The following is a 19,574-nucleotide window of genomic DNA, read 5'->3' as shown; positions in this document are numbered from 1 at the left end:
GGATCTAGTTTTCCTGCCCACGTTTTCCTCAAACAAGCTAAGGATGACTTCGGGGCTTGTCCAAGGCCACACGGCAGACTTTATGACAAGGTGAGGCCTTGAATCCTTGGCCTTTTCTCCCAGTTGTATTTCTGTAATGTGTTGATTTCCACCAGGCCTTCTCATACTTTAATGTGCTCAGGAATCACCGGGGTCTTGTTGAAATGCAGATTTTGGTCAGGCGTGGACCTGAGTTTGCGTTTCTAAGCAGCTCTTAGGCGATGCAGATGGTGCTGGCTTTGGGATCACAGCAGCAATGTTTAGCAGTGGTGCAGCAAGAGCCAGACTGTCTGCTGCCCAATCCTAGCTCTGCCATAGACTAACTATGATTGATTGTTAGTGTGCTTCAGTTTCTTTATCTACAAAATAAGTATACCTAACTAACTCATTGAGCTTTTGTGAGGATTTAATAAGTTATTGCACATTAAGTGCTTAGAACAGTGTTCATTAAGAATTAGTTATTAGTATCTGTATTCCTTAGAGCAAGCCGCGGGTGAAGTAGGATTTGACGGAATGCACGAATAACCTTTAGAGAAAAGTTCTTGGGTGACTACTGTCAGAAGTAAAATGGGAGGGCTCGATGGTGGAGAAGAGGACCATCTCCAGGAAAGCTATCTCCACCGGTGGACCGAAGGGCACAGGGCTCCCGGAAGCCCGCAGGCCCGCGCCCCGCCGACCAACGCGGCATGGGGGGGGGAGGGGGACGTCCGCCAACCCTTTCCGTCTGGGACGCCGGCAGCCCCGCCCCTTGGAACGTTGTGACGTTAGAGCATTCCACGGTTGCTACATCGTCGCGAGGGGAGGGGCGCCTGTCAGGGAAGCGGCGTGCGCGCCGGCGCGGGCGGGTCGGGGCTCCACCGCTCAGTGCCAGCGCCAGCACCAGCACCAGCACCAGCACCAGCACCAGCCCCGCGCCCCGCGCTCTCTGGCCCGCCGCTTGCGTTCTGACTCTCGAGTTCTCACTCCAGTCCTGCCCGTGCGCTTCCCAAGTATGGAGCTGCTGTGCTGCGAGGGCACCCGGCACGCGCCCCGGGCCGGGCCGGACCCGCGGCTGTTGGGCGACCAGCGTGTCCTGCAGAGTTTGCTCCGCTTGGAGGAGCGCTACGTGCCCCGCGCCTCCTACTTCCAGTGCGTGCAGAGGGAGATCAAGCCGCACATGCGGAAGATGCTGGCATACTGGATGCTGGAGGTACCGCCCGGACGGGTCTCCCCTCCCCCGCCGTCCCTGCGTCCTCGGCTCCGGACATCCCGGGGCCGCCCTGTTGGGACATCCTGGTCTCAACAACAATCAGCAAGATGCCCCGGTGGCTCAGACCCCCGGGCCTGGCCTTTCACTCGGGCACCCTAGCCGGCTGCCTCCATGGTGTCCTTTTCCTTTCCCCAACTCCGACTTTGACTGCCAGTGGTTTGGCACTCTCTCTCTCTGCCGGCCGAGAAAGCGGGACAGGGGCCACCTTCTCCCCTCTGGCTTCTCTAGCGTCTCCTGCTTCCTTTCCCCGCCCGGTCTTAGAAGAGCGCGCCTGGGAAACCCTGGGCTCGGCCGCCCCCGCCCCAGAGCCGGTTCCTGTGTCTGTCTCGGGGTTCTGGCGGGGAAGACAGTGGGGGTGGCGCGCGCGCTGTTCCGGCGGTCAGGGAAATGAAAAGTGCGGGAGGCAGCCGCAGGAGTCTCCTCCCTTCCCTTTGGGTGTGTGCAGCGGGGAGTGGTAATGGGGGTAGGGTCCCAGCTCTCTGGTTACCGTGGGTGACTCGTCCGCCTTCCCCCCATGGGGGAGGGAAGTCTCAGTGTGGAATTCTTAAGAGAGCCTCTGGCGTACCCCTCCACCCCAGGGGAGGTGGAAGGAGGCATCTCAGAGGAAGTGGGGGGTGTCACCTTGGGGAAGGCGCATCCTCTGTATTAGTCCTTGTCACTGTAAGCACACTTACCCTACCTTCCATTTTTGTTCCTCGTCCCCCTTCCCTTCATCGCTCCCCCTTCAACTTCAGTGCTGCTGAGTTTCCCACGCCCCTGCCCCAGAAGTGACTGTGCGTCCTCCCCCTAGGTGTGTGAGGAGCAGCGTTGTGAGGAGGAAGTCTTCCCCCTGGCCATGAACTACCTGGATCGCTACCTGTCCTGTGTCCCCACCCAAAAGGCGCAGTTGCAGCTCCTGGGTGCGGTCTGCATGCTGCTGGCCTCCAAGCTGCGTGAGACTACGCCCCTGACCATCGAAAAACTGTGCATCTACACCGACCACGCTGTCTCTCCCCGCCAGCTGCGGGTGCGTGCATAACTACCTGCCCCGCCCCATCTACAACAACATACTTCTCTTCACTTACCGGGAAAAGGAAAGCTAAGACTTCAGGCTTCTGCCCACCCCCGCCCCCCGAGAGGGCACATGGCCCACAGAGGCCACACATTTGGGTAAAAGATGGGGGCAGTGCGGTGTAGTAGTTGGTGGTTAGGATAGTCCCAGCCCAGGCTTAAGCTGCCAGCATGAATTTACTCCCCTTCTCCTGACCTCCAGGGGGTGCCACTTCTTCCTGGTCTTTCCCCCAGATAGCAACAAGTCAAACTGCATGTCTACACTCACTAGTACTTTGCCTCTGGGTTTACACAACCACCATGAGTTATTTATTGGCAGCAGAAGGACATGCCTGCACACCCCCACTGGAGTGGGGGAGTGGAATGTGTTTCATGTGGGGGAGGGGGGCCGCCTTGGGTGAGTCTTTATCCCAGTGTGGACTTTGTGATTGAAAAAGTCTCCCAGAGCAGATTAAAGCCAGACCCTGATTGCTCTAAGGAAGGGCAGAGGAGTTTCATCCCACCTTTCCTCTTATATTCCAGAAGAGACAGTTCCTTCCTAATCCTTATTCTGAGAAACTTGAGCAGCTGCTTCAGGCCTGGTGGAATCATCTCTCCCTTTCCCCCTTAGCCAGCCAAAGGCCAGAACTGAGGGACAGACAGGGAGCTGAGCTGCAGCTGCTTCCGATGTGATAATGATGCCCCCTCCCCTGGCCCGCCTACTCTGACCAAGGTCTTTCATAACCCTGTGGGGAGCTGCTGTCACTCCTGTGGTTTGGGAAGTGGCTCCCTGGGCCTCTTGCTGGGAACTTGGGCTGGGCTCTTCCCCAGGCAGGAGAGGAGAGTCATTGGTTCTCTTTCCCCAAAGCTTGGAGAGGTGAGGGACCTGCTTGGATCTAGAAGAGGTTATTTAGGGTGTGTACATCATCTCCTGGGGGATCTTGGGGAGAGGGAGGGTGAGCTGGCACCTTCCTCAACCTTGTTCCATGCAGCCAAGTCTTCTCCTGACCCTGAGAGGAGTCTCTGGGCCCCATCTCCCTGGGAGGAGGGCAGCATGCAGGCTGCTGTGATTGGCTGGCCAGGAAGCCAGGGTACTGGGGCCCCCGACTGCTGCTTGTTGAGGAACAGGATTCCTCTTCCTGCCAAGTAGCTCTCAGAGATGGGAGTAGGAGGCCAGAGTTGGGAATCCGGGAGGCCCCACGGCTCTTTGTGATGAATCCAGTAGTTTTTGGCAAGTCTGAAGGTAGAGCTGGTTTCCAGGGCCAGCGAGCAAGATGTTTTTGGAGGGGTTTGGGCTGGAAGGTAGAAGGGGACTTCCTTTTTGTGTAAAGAGTGGGATGGTATATGTGCCTTTGTGTGAGGGGAGTTTTTCAGAACAAGCAAAAAGTACTTCCCCCCCTACCTCCAACCCCCTCTGCCTGAGCTGGGGGTGGAGCATGCAGATGGCTTCCTAGAAGGTCAGAGCTGGAAGGGACCTCAGAGAACCAAAGTCAGTCCAAGTGCTTGTGCAGCAGAGAAGGCTGAGGCCCAGTGAAGAAGGGAAGGATCCTGTCTCAGCACTGCACTGAAGCAGATGAGGAGAATCTGAGTCGTCTGGCTAGCCCAGGTGGTCTTAAAGGCTGGAAATATGATGGAAGCTAACAGCCACTGCACATAATCACTCCCAGGGCCATGTTCTCTGCCAGACTAGGGCTGAAATTCTCAGGGGTTTCCCAGATACAGGGTAGGGTGGCTACCTTCCCTCACACATGACCTCATGCCTCCCCACAGGGTGAGCCCCACTGCAAGTTGCCTTCCAGATGTTTCCTTGAAGGCTAGATGCTTTCTTTTCATTTCTGAGTTAGGAGTTTGGTCACTGGACAAGCACCAGGAGTAGAATGCTAGCTTCTCTGCTTAACTTCTGGCTCCAGGCCAGGCTGTTTCTGTGGGTCTCTGTGAGAGGCTTGGGGCTGATTTGGGAGAATGACATCTAGGCGGGGGCCTATAAGGGGTTGGGTGGGGTTGTCATTTCTGTCTCAGTAAGGGATCAAACCCATGAGTTCCTTCCTGAGATAAAACAATGAAGAAATCCTCATGTGCGCAACTCAGAATTGGGGCCAGGACTGGGAACCCCAGAGGGGTGGACTGGGGGGTGGGGCTCTCAGTGTCCTTCTGGGACCTAGGAGTGGTATACAGGCTTGGGCAGGTGGAGATAGGGTTTGGCCCCTCAGGAATCATCCAGAGCTCTTCTTGAGACTCAAATGGCACTAGGCACTACAGGTTCCAGCTAAAGTGGGTGGAGTACGGTGCTATATCTCAAGACCCACCCCTGATGTCCCACCAAGGGGATGTGGGTTGGGTTGGGCAACCTCCCCTTTGAGGAACCTCAGAGTTGGCTCAGTGGCTGTGTCACTGGAGAAATGGCCTCATGTTCACTCCGGTTTCTTCAAGAAGTGTAGACTTGGCTGGGATGCAAAGTTGGGGGAGAAGCTAGTAGTAATCACCTCTTTCACATAATCCCTTTGGGATTATGGAGTCTTTCTGCTTTACTCCAGAGGAGCCTCAAGTTCATGGTGATGCTGGTGTTATCTGCTAGCAGCTGCATTCTCTTCTTGGCTGGAGAGGTGCTCAGAGCCCTGGATGAAGTCAGAAGAAGGCCTGGATTATTGGTCCCCAAAAGATAACCAGATAGGATTAGAAGAGACAATCTATGTAAAGCATGTAGTCTGGCACCTAATGATGAATAGATGCTGTAAGCAAATGTCCCCAGCTCCCTGCCCTAGACTCCTCACTCCACAGTGCCAGCCCCTAAACAAAGAAGCAGAATTGGGGCTTGACCTTCAAGTTTGATGGGCATCCTTCCCCATGAGACTTCTGCTTTACTCCCTTCCCCTTCTTTAGTCACTAACTCCATCCTCTTCTCCAACCTCCAGGACTGGGAGGTACTGGTTCTGGGGAAACTCAAGTGGGACCTGGCTGCTGTGATTGCCCATGATTTCCTGGCCTTGATTCTGCACCGGCTCTCACTGCCCAGTGACCGACAGGCCTTGGTCAAAAAGCATGCCCAGACCTTTCTGGCCCTCTGTGCTACAGGTAAGCACTCTAGGCACATTTTTGTCAAATTAGGAAAGTCAGACAACTTTGAAGGGTCGGGGTAACTAGGAGATTCTAGTTTTCTTTCAAAATTTACTTGCGAAAATTTTGTTCCCTCTTAGACCCCCGTTTCAATACAGAAATGCAGTAGAACAGAATCAGAGCTGTTTGGGATCTCAGAAACACCCAGTACATATGTAGGTGGGGGATCTGAGGACTTAGAAGTGACTTGCATAAGGTCTCACAGTGATTAGGTTGGGAGCAGAACCCAGGCCTCTTGACCCTAGTTTTGTTTTCAAATTAGAGACTCATTCACTCCCTGGTTCTCAGCCAGGAACTTAAGGACACCCTGGACCTGACCTACACAAGTCTGCTGTTCACCCTGGTCCTTTGTAGGACAGAGGCCCTTTCCCATCTTTCTCCCTTGCCGCTGTCTTACGCCAGTCACTGCTGGCATTTTCCAGTATGGCCCCTGCTCTATTCATGCTGACACTTTCTGAGGAATAGGAAGTCCACACTGTTACTCTTGATGTCCTCCTTGCCTCATGGTTCTCTTTCCCTCTTTTTAAGATTACACCTTTGCCATGTACCCACCATCCATGATTGCCACAGGCAGTATTGGGGCTGCAGTACAAGGCCTGGGTGCATGCTCCATATCCGGAGATGAGCTCACAGAGCTGCTGGCAGGCATCACAGGCACTGAAGTGGTGAGTGCTTAGGCAGCTGGGCAGCAGGCTGTCAATTCATGAAGCAGCGCTATTCCCTGAGCTTCCAGCAGAGGGAGGCATCCATCTCCAACCTGGTCCCCAAGCCTGGTTTCACATGTTCTGCCCTTGGGGCTTCTGTGGCCTTTTATATCCTGCCTTGGTCTGGACCAGAGCAAGTGGTCTTGATGAGTCGCAGGGCATCATCCCTGGGTGCCCTTTTCTGCCAAAAGGTGTGCAGGAGTGGGGGTGGGGGTTTGGTGTCAGATGCAGGGCTGCTCTCACACCCTCTTGCCACATCCTCTTGGCAGTTTCTGAGAATTAAAGGCTGATTCCTGGGGCTGGGCTGTGGCCTAACCTCCCCAGACTTCCCTGTGTGCTGGAAGGTGTCCGTTCCCTGCACCTGCTGCCAAATGGTCTGGGGGGAGGGAAGCGGCCTTTAGCTCCAAGGGGACCTTACTCCATTCCACCTAGCACTTCCTTCCTCACTGTTTCCCCCATGTTCCCAGGACTGCCTGCGGGCCTGTCAGGAGCAGATTGAAGCTGCACTTAGGGAGAGCCTCAGGGAAGCCGCCCAGACCTCCCCCAGCCCAGCACCCAAAGCCCCCAGGGGCTCCAGCAGCCAGGGGCCCAGCCAGACCAGCACTCCCACAGACGTCACAGCAATCCATCTGTAGCCCTGGAGAGGCCCCCTGGAGTGGCCACAGACAGTGGAGAAGGGGAACCCCTACCACAGGAATGAACCATGCTACAGCTGAAGCCTGAGGGGGCTCCTTCCTATTTGTCCCTTGCCAAGCCGAAGGGGCTAGGTCCTACCTACCCCTACCTTAGCATGCACTAAGGGGCCTGGCTAGCCATGTTTGGGTGGCTAGTCAGGCTCCTCTTCCTCCTGTCTCTGACCATCTCAGCTCATTCCAATTCTAGCTGGGGGTGGGCCAGGCTGGTCAGAGATGACATTGAAGTAGGTGAAATACATGTACCGGCATTCCTTTTTGAGGCCACCTTATCTCTGGGGTACTCATGTTCTCAACTGCCAAAATGCCCTGGTGCCTTATAAGGGTGCTGTACCTCCTAGTTACTTCGTTTGGATTGGGGCCTTTCTGAAGAAATTTCAGACATCCTGAGGCAACATAGTCTGGACAGCTCCTTTCAGCACACTTTGGAGGGTCCTGTGTAATCCACGTTCACAGCTGCTCCTAGAGGGACAGGCCCAGGCCTCTGTCAGAGGTTCAAGCACCAACCAATTCCTCTTTGCTTTGCTTTCTGCTCAGCTTCTCCTGTGTGATTGAGGGGGCGGGGGGTCAGTGCCGAAGGAAGAGGTGGTTTTAATTTATTAATTGCTTTGAGTACAACTGTAAGAGGGCGTGGTGGGGCTCACCTACCCCACAACTGGTGGTAACCCTGGTGGTTGCTGTATCCCTCCCCTCTGCTGCTGGCTAGAGGATCTTTGTGGCAGAGGAGCTGCTACAGCCTGGGGAGGGGCCAGGCCCTCCTCTCCCTTTGGCTCTCGGCCCCATCCATCCTCTAGCAGGGGATGGAGCAAGGATGACATAGAGGTGACAGAGCCCTGTCTGGAGAGGGAGGCAAGCCCTGTTGACACAGGTCTTTCCTAAGGCCACAAGATCCAGGCTGGTGGCCCAGGACCATCATGGACCATCATGTTATCTTAATAAAGATTCTGGAATAAAATTGGCTTTGGCTTCTCGGATTGGATGGTTGTGTGGGTAAAAGCTCATTGCTAGACTGCATGAGGTAAAAAGGTAGGAAATCAATGCTCTCAAGCAGGGGTCATCAAGCCTTTTCTGTAAAGAGCGAGAGACTAAATATTTTAGGCTTTGTGGGCCATATGTTCTCTGCCTCACATATAGTCAGCTTTATAATGGAACATAGGCATTCCTAAAAATCACAGCACTATGCACAACTACTTAATAAAACATACAGGACTTATGGGAAAAATGGGACTTAAGGCACAACACTCAAAAACTTAACGAGTGACCCGTTAGAAAAAATGGAAATAGTTTTCATACATTACATGGTAAAGAAACACAAATACAATAAACATAGCCCTTTATCTTGAAAAAGACCTTAAGATTGCTTGTGGAAGCAGAGGTCGGAAGGATGTGGAAGGTAGGGGTTATAACACCAGATGTGGGTGTGGCTCCCAACCCACAAGGTGAACTGAGGTAGCTGGTACATATCAGAGGAGCGTGCACTTTGTGTATGTGGCTTGGTTCAGCTAGGTGCAGTTTTTTGCTTTTACCTAATGTTTCTCCAGGAGAAAATTGCACATAAATGTGAAATTTGCTTTATGATCAAATTGTTCCCAATTTGTTCTAATTGGGTTAGAACAAATTCACATTTTCAAAAGCAAACAAGGGTTACAGAATCATACTCTGCTGTTGCAGCATCAAAGCAGCCACAGAAAATGTAAATGGAGAGACATGGCTGTGTCCCAATAAAACTTTATGGACACAAGTAGGCCTGGAAGAAGGCAGCGAATGTGCCCCCTAGGGGCTAACAGGGTGGGTATAGCCTAGAGAAACAAACTTGTAGAATAAGGGGTGGAGGGGTGTCCTACGTAAACTGGTAAGAATCCACGCTAGACGGGAACTGGAAAGAATAATCCCTACCTACAGCTAATGAGGGAAAACAAAGATCTCCATTGATCACATCGTAACACAGAAGTTCAATAAATACCTGCCTTTTTATCCACATCTCAGTGACTTGACACAACAGCCTGAGAGAAAGTACTTATTCCAAGCCCCAGCAGGGGTGTGGAATGTCAAACAGGTTCCAGGACTGAGCAGAAATGATGGCCTAGAATGGAAGGAGCCAGCCAGGCCCTCAGTCCTCTGTGTCAGGTACCAAAGTCAGATGCCCTTGAGCTCTACTGCTCAAATTTGAATCTTCAGCTGTAAAGACTCAGAGTCACCTTTAGTTATCAAGAGGGAACCTGGTGTCCTCCCACACCCTTCAGATGAGGATGAGTGACTGTTTCCTCACTCCATAGTAATGGGAACATCTTCCACATCTCTGGGTACTGCGCTCTGAAGCTCACGCCTGATCTCAAGGGACAGTTGTGGATGGGGCTGCAGCCGGAGCAGTTCCAGGAGGGCCTCTTTCTGCTCTGTAGCCAGGTCTGCCTTGTAGCGCTGGACCAAAGTCAGGAGGCACTGGTGCCAGAGCACGGGCAGTTTACGCTTCTCTGTCCGGAACCCCAGGAAGTGGAAGACCAGGGCATCCAGCACCCGGTAGGGCAGCGCGTACTTCTTATCCAGCAGCAGTCGCAGGAAGATGCTGTTGGCACCGCTGTATTCCATCTCAGCAATTTTCAGCATGGCCGCGCTAGCGGGAAAGGGGGGTGGAGTTAGCGGTGTTGGAAATATTGGGGAGGAGATTCTACTTCTCCCTCTGCTTTTCTCCTCTTCTCCTCTGCTAGCCCTTATACTGTGGTATTTCTAAGAGCGCCATCTCAGGCCTTCTCAGCTACGCAGTCTTGAACATATTCCCTTGATTACTTCCAAATTTCTAGCTCTGGGTCAGACTGCCTGTCTCAGTATCCAACTAGAATGTGTCCAAACATCTCAACATCTCCACCCCTGACCATTTTTTCCCATGTTCCCTCTTCATTCATTAACTATTTCTGAGCACCTACTGTGTTCCATGCACTGGGACCCTGTTCTCATGGAATTTACAATTTATGTTAGTGGGGTAATGATATACACCTACTGGCTTAAACAAGCCACAAACCCAGGGCTATTCTTAGTTCCTTCTCCACTCTGTCCCCCTATCAACTCCTCAAGTTCTGGTGATTGTATTATCTGGATATCCACTGACTAGTCGTCCTCTACTCCCATCAACACTATACCTGGAGTGCAGCACAGGGATGGAGCATTTGGTGATGATGCTACCCACGATGATGGCTTCCCGGAGGGTACAGGTGCCTGACTCGCACAGTGGGATCAGGATCCCTGGGGAGGATCAGACGGGCAGTTATTTTGAGCCCAGGGTGAGAAAAAGGAGGCCCAGCAGGAAGCACCCCCACCTACCCCAGAGACAGCCATTTCCCAAGTCAGGCTTACTGCTTTCACTTGCAGGAGCTCCAGCTCCCACCTTTCTTAACCGCCTCCTGGGTTCTCACCTTTAAACCAGGCTCCAGGCTTGAACAGCGCCTTCTTGAGTGCCATGTACAAGTGGAAGTTGAGTCGTTTGTATTCAGCAATGTCATCTCGTACACGGGGGAGCAGGACAAGGTTATAGAAGCGCTGGGCCATGCGTTCCTTCAGGTTAGAGGCGAAAATCCTAGTTTTGAGGGGAGTAGTGGGGAGGTCCCAGGTCACCTGAAAGTCTGGAGTTGGCCCTTTAAATGTCACCGTGGATGGTGCATGCAAAATATTTGAGGTGTATGTGGGAGTGTGTGAGCTGTGCCCATGCAACAGCTGAGTCATATCAAAGGGAACAGCAGGTGCTGCAAGTTATATCCAAACAGGTGAACACTGTCTTTGGGAGAGCCAGAGCACTCCCAAACTGATGGCTCTTCAGTATTCACCTTCTACTCTCTATTATGGATCCTCTCTTTCCTGCTCTTTGAGGGACCTGAGTATGCCTGGGGAGCCACAGAATTCTGAGCCACTCCTGACAGACCAGGCTTGTAGCCCAATAGTTATATGCCTCTCCCCTAGAAACTCATCACAGGAGACTCTCAATAGGGTCTTGGCCCCAAAACATGAAACAAGAAAAGCTGGGGAAGTGATGATACAAAGAAGCACAACAGAAAGCCCCGGGACAAAGTTAAAGTATAATGGCAAAGGCTGGGAAAACTTGTACTCTCCACTCCCAGCCCTTACTACAGACCCAAGGTGACCCTAACCCCCATCTACTCTACCTCGTGGCTTGGTACATGGCAGCAGCAGTCCAAGCCTCAGGCTCTGTGACATAGAGGATCTGCTCCCAGTTGGAGAGTGCAGGGATGATCTTAAATGCCTTGGGCAGCTTCCCACTGCGGTACTTCGATAACACCTGTGGATGCAGGAGTAAAATCATCATCGCTGTTAATATATATACTACTTGCCAGTGCCAGGTGCCAGGTACTGGTCCTGGAGCTTTGCATATATTCACTCAATGAATCTTCACAACAACCGTATAAGGAGGTGCTATTATTCTCATTTTCCAGATAGGGAAACTGAGACCAAAGAGTTAAGAAATTTACCCATGGCCACCAAGTTACTAAGTGGCACAGTAGGACTCTGAACCCATACACTCTGACTTAAGTCTGTTCTCGGCAACCAGGCCTTATGTGTATGAGGAATGTGGGCACAAAAAACCTTAGGTGGGAACCCACAGCCCATGTGAGGGTATTCTAACTCTTACCTCCCGGACTCCTCTGTAGACCTCCAGGACCCGGGGGTCCAGCTGGGGCATAGGGATGCCTGACACCTCGGACATGACCGTCTCAACTTCTGTCTGCTTCTCAGTTAACTTCTCCATGATAATGTCAGCTAGGGTGCGCCTAAGAGTAGGGGAGGTGCAGAGGGAAGGGGAGAGAAGAGGATGGAAGTGTGGTCACAGTCCAGGAAGCTCTAGATTTCCCACACAGTCTCTTGTGAGCTCCAATAAACCTGTCATCTTGATGGGAAGTGCAGCCTCAGTCCACCTCTTGGCCTGACTACCCACCACAAATTGCTGCAGAGCACAAAGAACCTGAGAGTCACTCAGCTTAAGACAAAGTGGACAGTCGTGTGGAGGTTAAGAATCTGGACTCTGCAGTCAGTCGGCTTGGGTTTAAATCCTGGGTCTTCCATATCCTATATGACTCCAGGCATGCTATTTTGCCTCTCTATGCCTCAGTTTTCTCATTTATAAAACAGGGGTAATAACTACCTACCTCACAAAGTTAACGTGAGGATTAAGTAAATTAAGCATGTATGTTACTTGGAACTATTAGTACATCGCAAATATGTGATAAGTGTTGCCTATTTCAGACACATTCCTCATATGTTGGCAATATGCTGCGGACTCTCCAATTATAAAATCCTAGTCTGATCATTCTAGAGTGCCAGACACATCTCGGTTACATACCAAGATTTCAAGGAGCTAGGATCATTAGGGAAAGACCATGGCAAAGATTTTCCATTTTAATTTATTAAAATTTATGGAAGTATTTCTAAGATTAATGATATTTTTCTCACCCTTGTTAAACAGTATACCAAACAATTTTATCATGATTCAGAATTCTCATTACATTGGGCTTTGGTATAATAATGGTATCTTCAAAGGTTGCTTAAGTATATTTAAAACAGCTTCTGTTTTCTGAGGGCCTTCTCAATGCCAGGCCTGAGTGCGGTACTTACCAGATGTTATCTCGTATAGTCCATGCAACACCGATGCGAGGTGTTATTTCTCTTATTCAACATGTGAGCTGGTACTCAGGTTAATAACTCACTCAAAGTCTTATAGCCCTTAAGTCAGGAGAAAGAGTCAAACTCTAGTTTTTCAGGTTCTAAAGTTCAGATACTTTAGAGTACACTATAATGTGCCCCTAAACTAAATAGCCTCTAACTGCTGAGTTCATGCAGGTCTAGCCCTACTTTCTGAAGATGCCGGCTGTCCTTTCTCAAGACTGTCAGGAGTCCCTGTTTCTAGTAGCTTTACTATTCTATTTACCACAAGCTGGAAAACCATTCTGCCAAGTTAATCAGAATGATCTGTTAAAGAAGAGTTGTAGGGCACTAAGAGGCTCTCGGGTGAGACAAGCTCACACGTCTAAGTACACATTTTGTGACACCTATTTCAGTTGCAGAGCATCAGTTTGGGAAAGGGAGTCATTTCTTCATTCTGCTCTCTCAAATAAACTACCATAAACTTTATCATTGAGCCTCCCTATCTTTTCACAGTATTATTAGCAATGAGAGGTGCATAACTCAAAACAGCCTGAAGAACAAAGAACGATGTCATGTTAATATCACAGGGTCGGAAGGAACTGGTTAAGGGTTCTTATTCTAGACTCCCCTCCCGTGGGCCAAAATCCTCATGCTTAGGAGTCTGACCACAGGAGCTGAAATACCTACATGTTTTGGAGCTAGTATTTATTATAGATGGAAATAAATTAGTGGTTCTAACTAGGGGTGAATTTGTCCCCTCGGGAACATTTGGCAATGCCTGAAGACATTTTTGGTTATCACAATTGGGGGTAGGGGAGGTCACCATTGGTATTTGGTGGGTAGAGGTCAGGGAAGTGGCTAAACATCCTACATTGCACAGGACAGCCTCCACAGAAAAACTTATACAGCCCACATGCCAATAGTGCTGAGGGTGAAAAACCCTGGATAAAATGGAGCTTAGGCTATGAAAAGGATTTGGCCAAGGAAACTGAGCTTACCACTAAGAAAACTGAGCATGCTGAAACCAAATGCAATGGGATGGATCTTCCCAGAGACAAGAAAAGGCCTGGTAGCTGTTTCCCCTGGTAATCTGGACAGTTCTAGAACAGGAGGACAGAGGGAGAGGAGATACTTTGAGTCTGGGTCATTCTCACTCAGAATGGTCCTTTGAGGATGGGCTAATTTTGTTAAGGTAGTTCTCTACAACTAGCAATGCTTAGACACTTCCCAAAGGTAGGGAATCAAAACTCTGCAAGGGCATGTGCTTCTCTGCAGGAAGCTGCTACCAGGACTCGCTATTCCAAATCCCAGGCCACGCCAGTCCTACCTGGCAGGAGCGTTCTTATTCATAAACAGCTCAATGGCACGCTCATCCTCAGGGTCCACAACTACCTCTGCATGGTGGCCTGCCCCTGTCATTGTGGCAGCCTTCTCCAGGGTGGGCCACTCCTCATCCTCACCATCTGATCCATCCTGTGGCACCCCTGGACCTGGAAGAGGGGAGATGAAGTAGATGAACAAGGTAAGCAGTGGGTGAGGGATTTAGACATCAATTTAACTTTAATCATCACATAGAGTATAGGCCTCATGTGTGCTTGTAATAGATACAGATATGTACAGTAGAACAGATGATGCACACACTATCTTCCTATCCCCAGGGGCTTACAATCTTGTTTGAGAAACAAAATGTACACATATGAACCAATGAGATAGTGATGCCAATAAATAACAGATAAGACACTATATTCAGTCATGTAGTTGGAACTATTCTAAACACTGTACGTAACTCTCAAAACCCCAAGAAGTATTATCAAACCCAGTTTCAGATAGGGACATTGAAGCACAGTAAAGTTAAGTAATTTTCCTAAGGCAGGCAGTCTGGGTCTAGATTGTGCATTTTTCACCTCTATTCTACCCACATGGTAGGGCTTGATTATATGCCATATGAATGATAGAGGGCAGTTAGGCTCTGGATAGGGAGCATGGGAGCAGCTGGAGCATGTTTTAAATCTGGGTAATAACATTGGCAAGAGGGCTTGCCAGTGCTAGGCAGTAGCAAGAAACAAGGTAAAATGAAGCCAGACTGTGGAGGGCCTTGAGGCCAGGCTGTAGAATTCAGCTTTCGATGGACCGATTCATTTGAATAACTGATTACTGGGAGGCAACAGCTGACTGGGCATCTGGTAAAGGATGTAATGCTCCAATCAAGGAGATAAAATGCTGCATATGAATGTCATAAAGAAGGAGTGTCTGGTAAAAGTTAAATTGGGGGAGGGGAGTTGTCTCCACATGCAAACAATTCCCAAATATCTGTACTTATAGGTAGAACTCCCTTGCTCCAGATCCTAATTTCAGCTGCCGCCCATAAAGCCGTTCTTGGATGACCTACATGCACTTTGAAATTCACCAATAACCAACAAAACTCACTCTTTTCCTCCTAGGTCTACACTACTCACTGTGTTCCACATCTGAGTATATGGCACCACCATCACCCAGTGCCAAGCCAGAACCTGGGAGGCAGGCCTGCTTCATCCCTTACTCTCACCCCAAACATCCAATCAATTATCAAGTTCTATTCAGTTCTACCCCACAGAAACTCTCTCAAATCCTTCACAGCCCTGAAGGATATGATCAGCATCATCTCTTGCCTGGATTAACTCAATAATCCCCTCCCTAATTGGTCTCCATAGTCTCCAACAGTTTTCCACTGTCTTTATGATGGCTTTAAATCCTAGGCACAGCCTCCAAGTCTTTCACAGATGTGGCTCCTACCCACCTCAGTATCATTAATTAATCCATTCATTCAGCAAAGTTTGAGTGCCTACTATATGTGAGACATTGTCCTGGGTTCTGGAACAGGAAAAACAAATCTTTGCCCTTATAGAACTTACATATTAGTGAGAAAGACAAACAATAAATATACATTTAGTTAAAAGACAAATGTATGAAAAAAACAGGGCAGAGAAGTTGGGTGCGTGGAGATGGGTGGGGATGTTGCAATTTTTAATGGAGTGGTCAAGGCAGGCCTGAGAAGGTGACAAACTGTGGGAGTAAGCCTACAGGTATATGAGGACAGAAGAAGCAACCAGGGTAAAGACCTTAACTTGCCATGTTGAAGAACAATGAAGCCAATATGGCTGGAGTGAAGAGGGCAAAGGGGGAAAGTAGAAGAGGTCAGAATGACCATGGGAGCAAATCATATATGGCTTTGCAGACCACTGTAATAATCTAGCTGTTGAGAGTGGACTGTAGGGGGCATGGGATATTAATAAGGAGCCTACTGTAACAGGATGGTATGCCAAGGTGGTGAGAAGTGGTCTGTTTCTGGATATATTTTGTAGGTAATGTCAACAAGATTTCCTAACAGATCAGATGTGGAGTGAAAAAGAGAGGAGTCCAAGGTTTCAGTCTTAAGCAAATGGAAGGTTATCATACTATTAACTGAAATGAGAAGATGTGGGAGGTGCAGGTTTGGCAAGAAGGTCTATTTTGGAATATTAAATTTGAGATTTCTATTAGACTTCAAACTGGAGATTCCAAATAGGCAGCTGAAATATAAGATTCTGTGTTTCATGGAACAAATCACAGCTAGCATATAAAGTTGGGAGCCGTCACCAAATAGATGGTATTTAAACCATGAAACTGATGACAGCACCAGAGAAGTGAGTGAAGAGTAGAGGTCCAAAGGCTTGTGGCACTTCAATAAGATGGGGACAAGAGGAACCAGCAAAGGATACTGAGAGGTAAGAAAATAATGTGAGGTCTTAGAAGCCAAGTAAAGATAGTGGAGCCAGGAAGCCAATGTATAATTGTGTCAGGACAAACTAAAGATGAGACCTGAAAAATGGATTAAGCAACTCGGAGGTCAACACTTCCTCTTTGATAAGAAAATGTAGATCATCTTTTACTTATTCTCCCTCTTTAGCCCTTAAACAATATAGTTCTTTATGCTCAGAGCACTCTCCACTCTTTTTTTAGGTCTCAGCACAAAGGTCATGCAATCTGGGCAGCCTGACCCCTCAAGACCAATGCTGTTATCATGGAATGTATTACTTTAATTGTCTATTTGATTGTCTCTCTCCTGGGCTAGACTGTACGATCCTGAAGAGGGACACGCGTCTATCGTACTAATTCTTTACCCAAACTATCTAAACTCCTAGCATAGTGCGAAGCACGTAGTAGGTATTCCCTAAGTATTTATAGAACAAATGGATAAATACTAGAACTTGGTGCGAGCAATCACTTCTGTTGGACTAATTTCGGGGATACCTAGAAAAGAGGGTCTAAAACTAGGAGTGGGCATAGAGGGCGCTGACCACCCTAAATCCGCTCCAGGGCTGGGTCTCCCATTCCATTATTTTTTTTGGAAGGGTGTACTATGGACCTCCCCCCTGTTTTATTCTAAGCTATAACCCTGCTCGACATCTGCCCACCCCCACCTAACCCCTCTTCCTCGCACCTACCCCTCACCACTCACCCAGCCGTGTGATGCGCTCCCGCTGCGCCGCGGGCCTGCCCCCAGTCCCATGCTCGGCCTCGAGCTCCTCCTGCTGCTGCCGCGCTTGCTGCAAAATCCGTCGGGTCAGCCGGGGCCCCACGTACTCTTCCTCCTCTTCTCCGGTTCCGCGACCCCGCCGCTTTTCCCGGGCACCTGCCCGCACCGCGTCCCCAGCCAGAATCTGTTCGGCCAAGGGTGCGTGTTTTTCCTGACCCCCGGCCCCACGGGCCGCCTTGAATTTGGGCATTTTTCTCGAAAAAGTGGCTGAAAAGTTTCACACGTGGAGACGGACGAAAAAGTCTGGAGTGCGCTTGCGCAGTGAACGCCCAGCTCCCAAGAGGCCACGCGGAGATCAGAGCGCCCCTACCGTTCGGAGGCCAAGAGTGCCAGCAACACCGCTCTACCTGCTAACAATTTACGGGGCCTGGAGCTAGACTCGCAAATAATTATTGCATTTAACATTGGCTTCTGTAAACTTTGCGGATCTAGACCCAGGTGCTGCAAGCCTAGGGGTCTGCAGTCGGGCAGTGATGCCACTGGTGGCGTCACCGAGGCCCGGAAATACACTCCTGTTCTCGTGGAACGTTGGCTCGGCGCTCTGTTTTGACGTAATTTCCGGAGTGCCTTCCTCCACCGACGCTTACATTAGGGGGCTTCACTTAGAGTGGGCGGTCAAAGAAGTCTGCGCTTTAACTGTTTGGTCCTGCCGCCCCCCTGGCTCTACACTATGGGAGTGACTTGGTAGGACTGCAAGGGGTTCATTCTATGGGACGGGACTCGGGGTCGTGAAGGGCCCTCGGAGCTTGGAGTGTAGTACCTGGGAGGAGGATCGGGACCAGGGTCAGCCATACCCCAGGAGCTGAGCAAGATGTCCTCGGACTGAGTGGGTAAGGGAGACACCGTGAGGGCTGCGGAATCTCCGAGCCTCGTTCCTCGGAGATGGCTGCTCTCTTGTTTTTTTTCCCAGGAACCTCGCAATGTTTGGGTACCTCCTTCCCATTTTTTTGGTACAGCTTCCTACCTGTGAGGCCATAGTACTGTCCAGGGTAGAACGTTAGGGCCGGAAATAAGATGTGCAGATTAGGACCCATCTGCAGGCAGGGCTGTGGGGCGGGAGCGGGGGGTGATAGGGGTTAGGCAACCAAAAGATAGTATCTTTTTTTAGGTGTTTTTTTGTTTGTTTGTTTGTTTGTTTTTTACCTGCTCCTCCCTACAGCCATTAAGTGCAGTTAGACCAGCCTGTGTCTGGTTCTAGTTTGGCCATTTTAAGAGCTTGAGTCTAGAGGGGAGGGGAGGAAAGAAGCTTTTGGGAATTAGGAGACTGGGTTCCAGGCACATCACCTCTTCAGGACCTGTTCTTACTACGTGTAATTACATGGTTGGTTTAGTTTCCATGGACTTTTTATCTCTTATAAGTCAGGGTGGCAGGGAAAGGTATGGGCCTAATGCTCTTGGAGGTATTAGTTCCAAAATGCTATATTTCAGGGCCTTTTATATATGTTGGTAAGTGTGAGCATTTCCAATCAGAGAGGGCTGGAGGCCAGGATATCTGAAGTCGGTGGCTGTAGACTACTCATATGAGAAACGGTAGGAACTCCTGGCAGCCCAGGTTCTTGCATGTTTGTCAGTGATTACACCTTTGTTTCCTACAGTTGACATCATGAGCCTCCTCTGAGTCATCTAGTGTAAGGGAGATGAGCGAAGGATGGAAATGAGTTTTCAGCTCAGGCTTAGAACCTTGGAAGCCCCATTTGTTCAGTAGAGAAAGCAGACAGAAGGAAAGGGCTCTCTGTTGGGGACCCCTGTCAACTTTTTCAGACTCCTAGGACTTCTCACCCCAGTAACATTAGTTTAGGGATTCTCTTATATTTCAAAATAAGGCACATCATCGTTCTTTATCAGTGCTTTTTCTGATGGAGAGTAGCGACAGTTTTTAGCAATAGTAGGACTCTGTAGCTTCCTTTAGTTGATCTTAAAGTAATGCAGTATTTCCCAAAATTAAGTCGTATGACTGTCTTTATGATTTTTGTATAGCTAAGTATCACCTGTACTATTATTTATTAATGTTTTCAATCTATTCCTTTTCCTTAAAAGCTACATCCCTAGGAAAGCAGTCTAGTATAGTGGTTAAGAACGCAGACATGGAGTCAGCTTCCCTGGCTTTGAATCTTGGTCACACCACTCCAAGCTGTGTGACTTTGTGCAAGTTAGTCAACTCCTCTATACTCTAGTTTCTTCATTTTAACAAGGAGATAAATAATAGCACATATTCTAAGGCCATTGTGAGGATTCAATGTTTAATTCATCTCAAGGCCTATGGGCACTGTCCAGCACACAGTTGAGGTTTAGTGATTGTTACCGAACACTTTAAAGGGGAAGCCAGTGTCACTCACTATAGAAGGAAATCTTGGAAATAACATTTTTTGTTTCATTGTCTTGATTAAATTCTTGTACGTGTTTTTGCTTCCCCCTCCCAACAGTTACAAACTTGAGGCTTTCTCTTAGATCCTAGGGCTGTCAAAGTAGAACTTTTTGCATTGATGGAAATGTTCTATATCAGCACTATCTAATACACTAGCTCCCAACCGTAATGGCTGTTGAGC

At 49.5% G+C, this 19,574-nt stretch overlaps 3 protein-coding genes across 4 annotated transcripts in view; 2 read left to right on the top strand and 1 right to left on the bottom strand.

Moving 5' to 3' along the window:
- The first annotated feature begins 836 nt into the window (after positions 1-836).
- CCND3 (cyclin D3) lies at positions 837-7,798 on the top strand. Its single transcript, XM_011354612.2, has 5 exons — positions 837-1,228; positions 2,079-2,294; positions 5,230-5,389; positions 5,960-6,096; positions 6,603-7,798. Exons 1-5 carry the CDS (start codon positions 1,031-1,033, stop codon positions 6,768-6,770), a joined length of 879 nt encoding a protein of 292 aa, XP_011352914.1. The 5' UTR covers positions 837-1,030; the 3' UTR covers positions 6,771-7,798.
- Positions 7,799-8,143: 345 nt separating this feature from the next.
- Positions 8,144-17,591, bottom strand: BYSL (bystin like). The gene is made up of 7 exons (XM_011354611.2): positions 16,951-17,591; positions 13,801-13,963; positions 11,464-11,602; positions 10,979-11,112; positions 10,235-10,395; positions 9,962-10,064; positions 8,144-9,438 (listed from the first exon to the last, which is right to left on the bottom strand). The coding sequence occupies exons 1-7, from the start codon at positions 17,216-17,218 to the stop codon at positions 9,093-9,095; spliced, it is 1,314 nt and encodes a 437-aa protein (XP_011352913.1). The 5' UTR covers positions 17,219-17,591; the 3' UTR covers positions 8,144-9,092.
- Positions 17,592-18,575: 984 nt separating this feature from the next.
- The window catches only part of MED20 (mediator complex subunit 20), an 8,996-nt gene continuing 7,997 nt past the window's right edge, over positions 18,576-19,574 (top strand). For both annotated transcript variants that reach the window (XM_011354608.2, XM_011354609.2), the window contains exon 1: positions 18,576-18,580. The gene's annotated coding sequence lies outside the window, so the exon portion shown is untranslated. The remainder of the gene's footprint in view (positions 18,581-19,574) is intronic.

This window comes from Pteropus vampyrus, unplaced genomic scaffold, assembly GCF_000151845.1.
Source record: "Pteropus vampyrus isolate Shadow unplaced genomic scaffold, Pvam_2.0 Scaffold18, whole genome shotgun sequence".
Taxonomy (NCBI): Eukaryota; Metazoa; Chordata; class Mammalia; order Chiroptera; family Pteropodidae; genus Pteropus; species Pteropus vampyrus.
The sequence above is the reverse complement of the archived record's forward strand: the minus strand, read 5'-3'. Positions and strand labels throughout refer to the sequence as shown.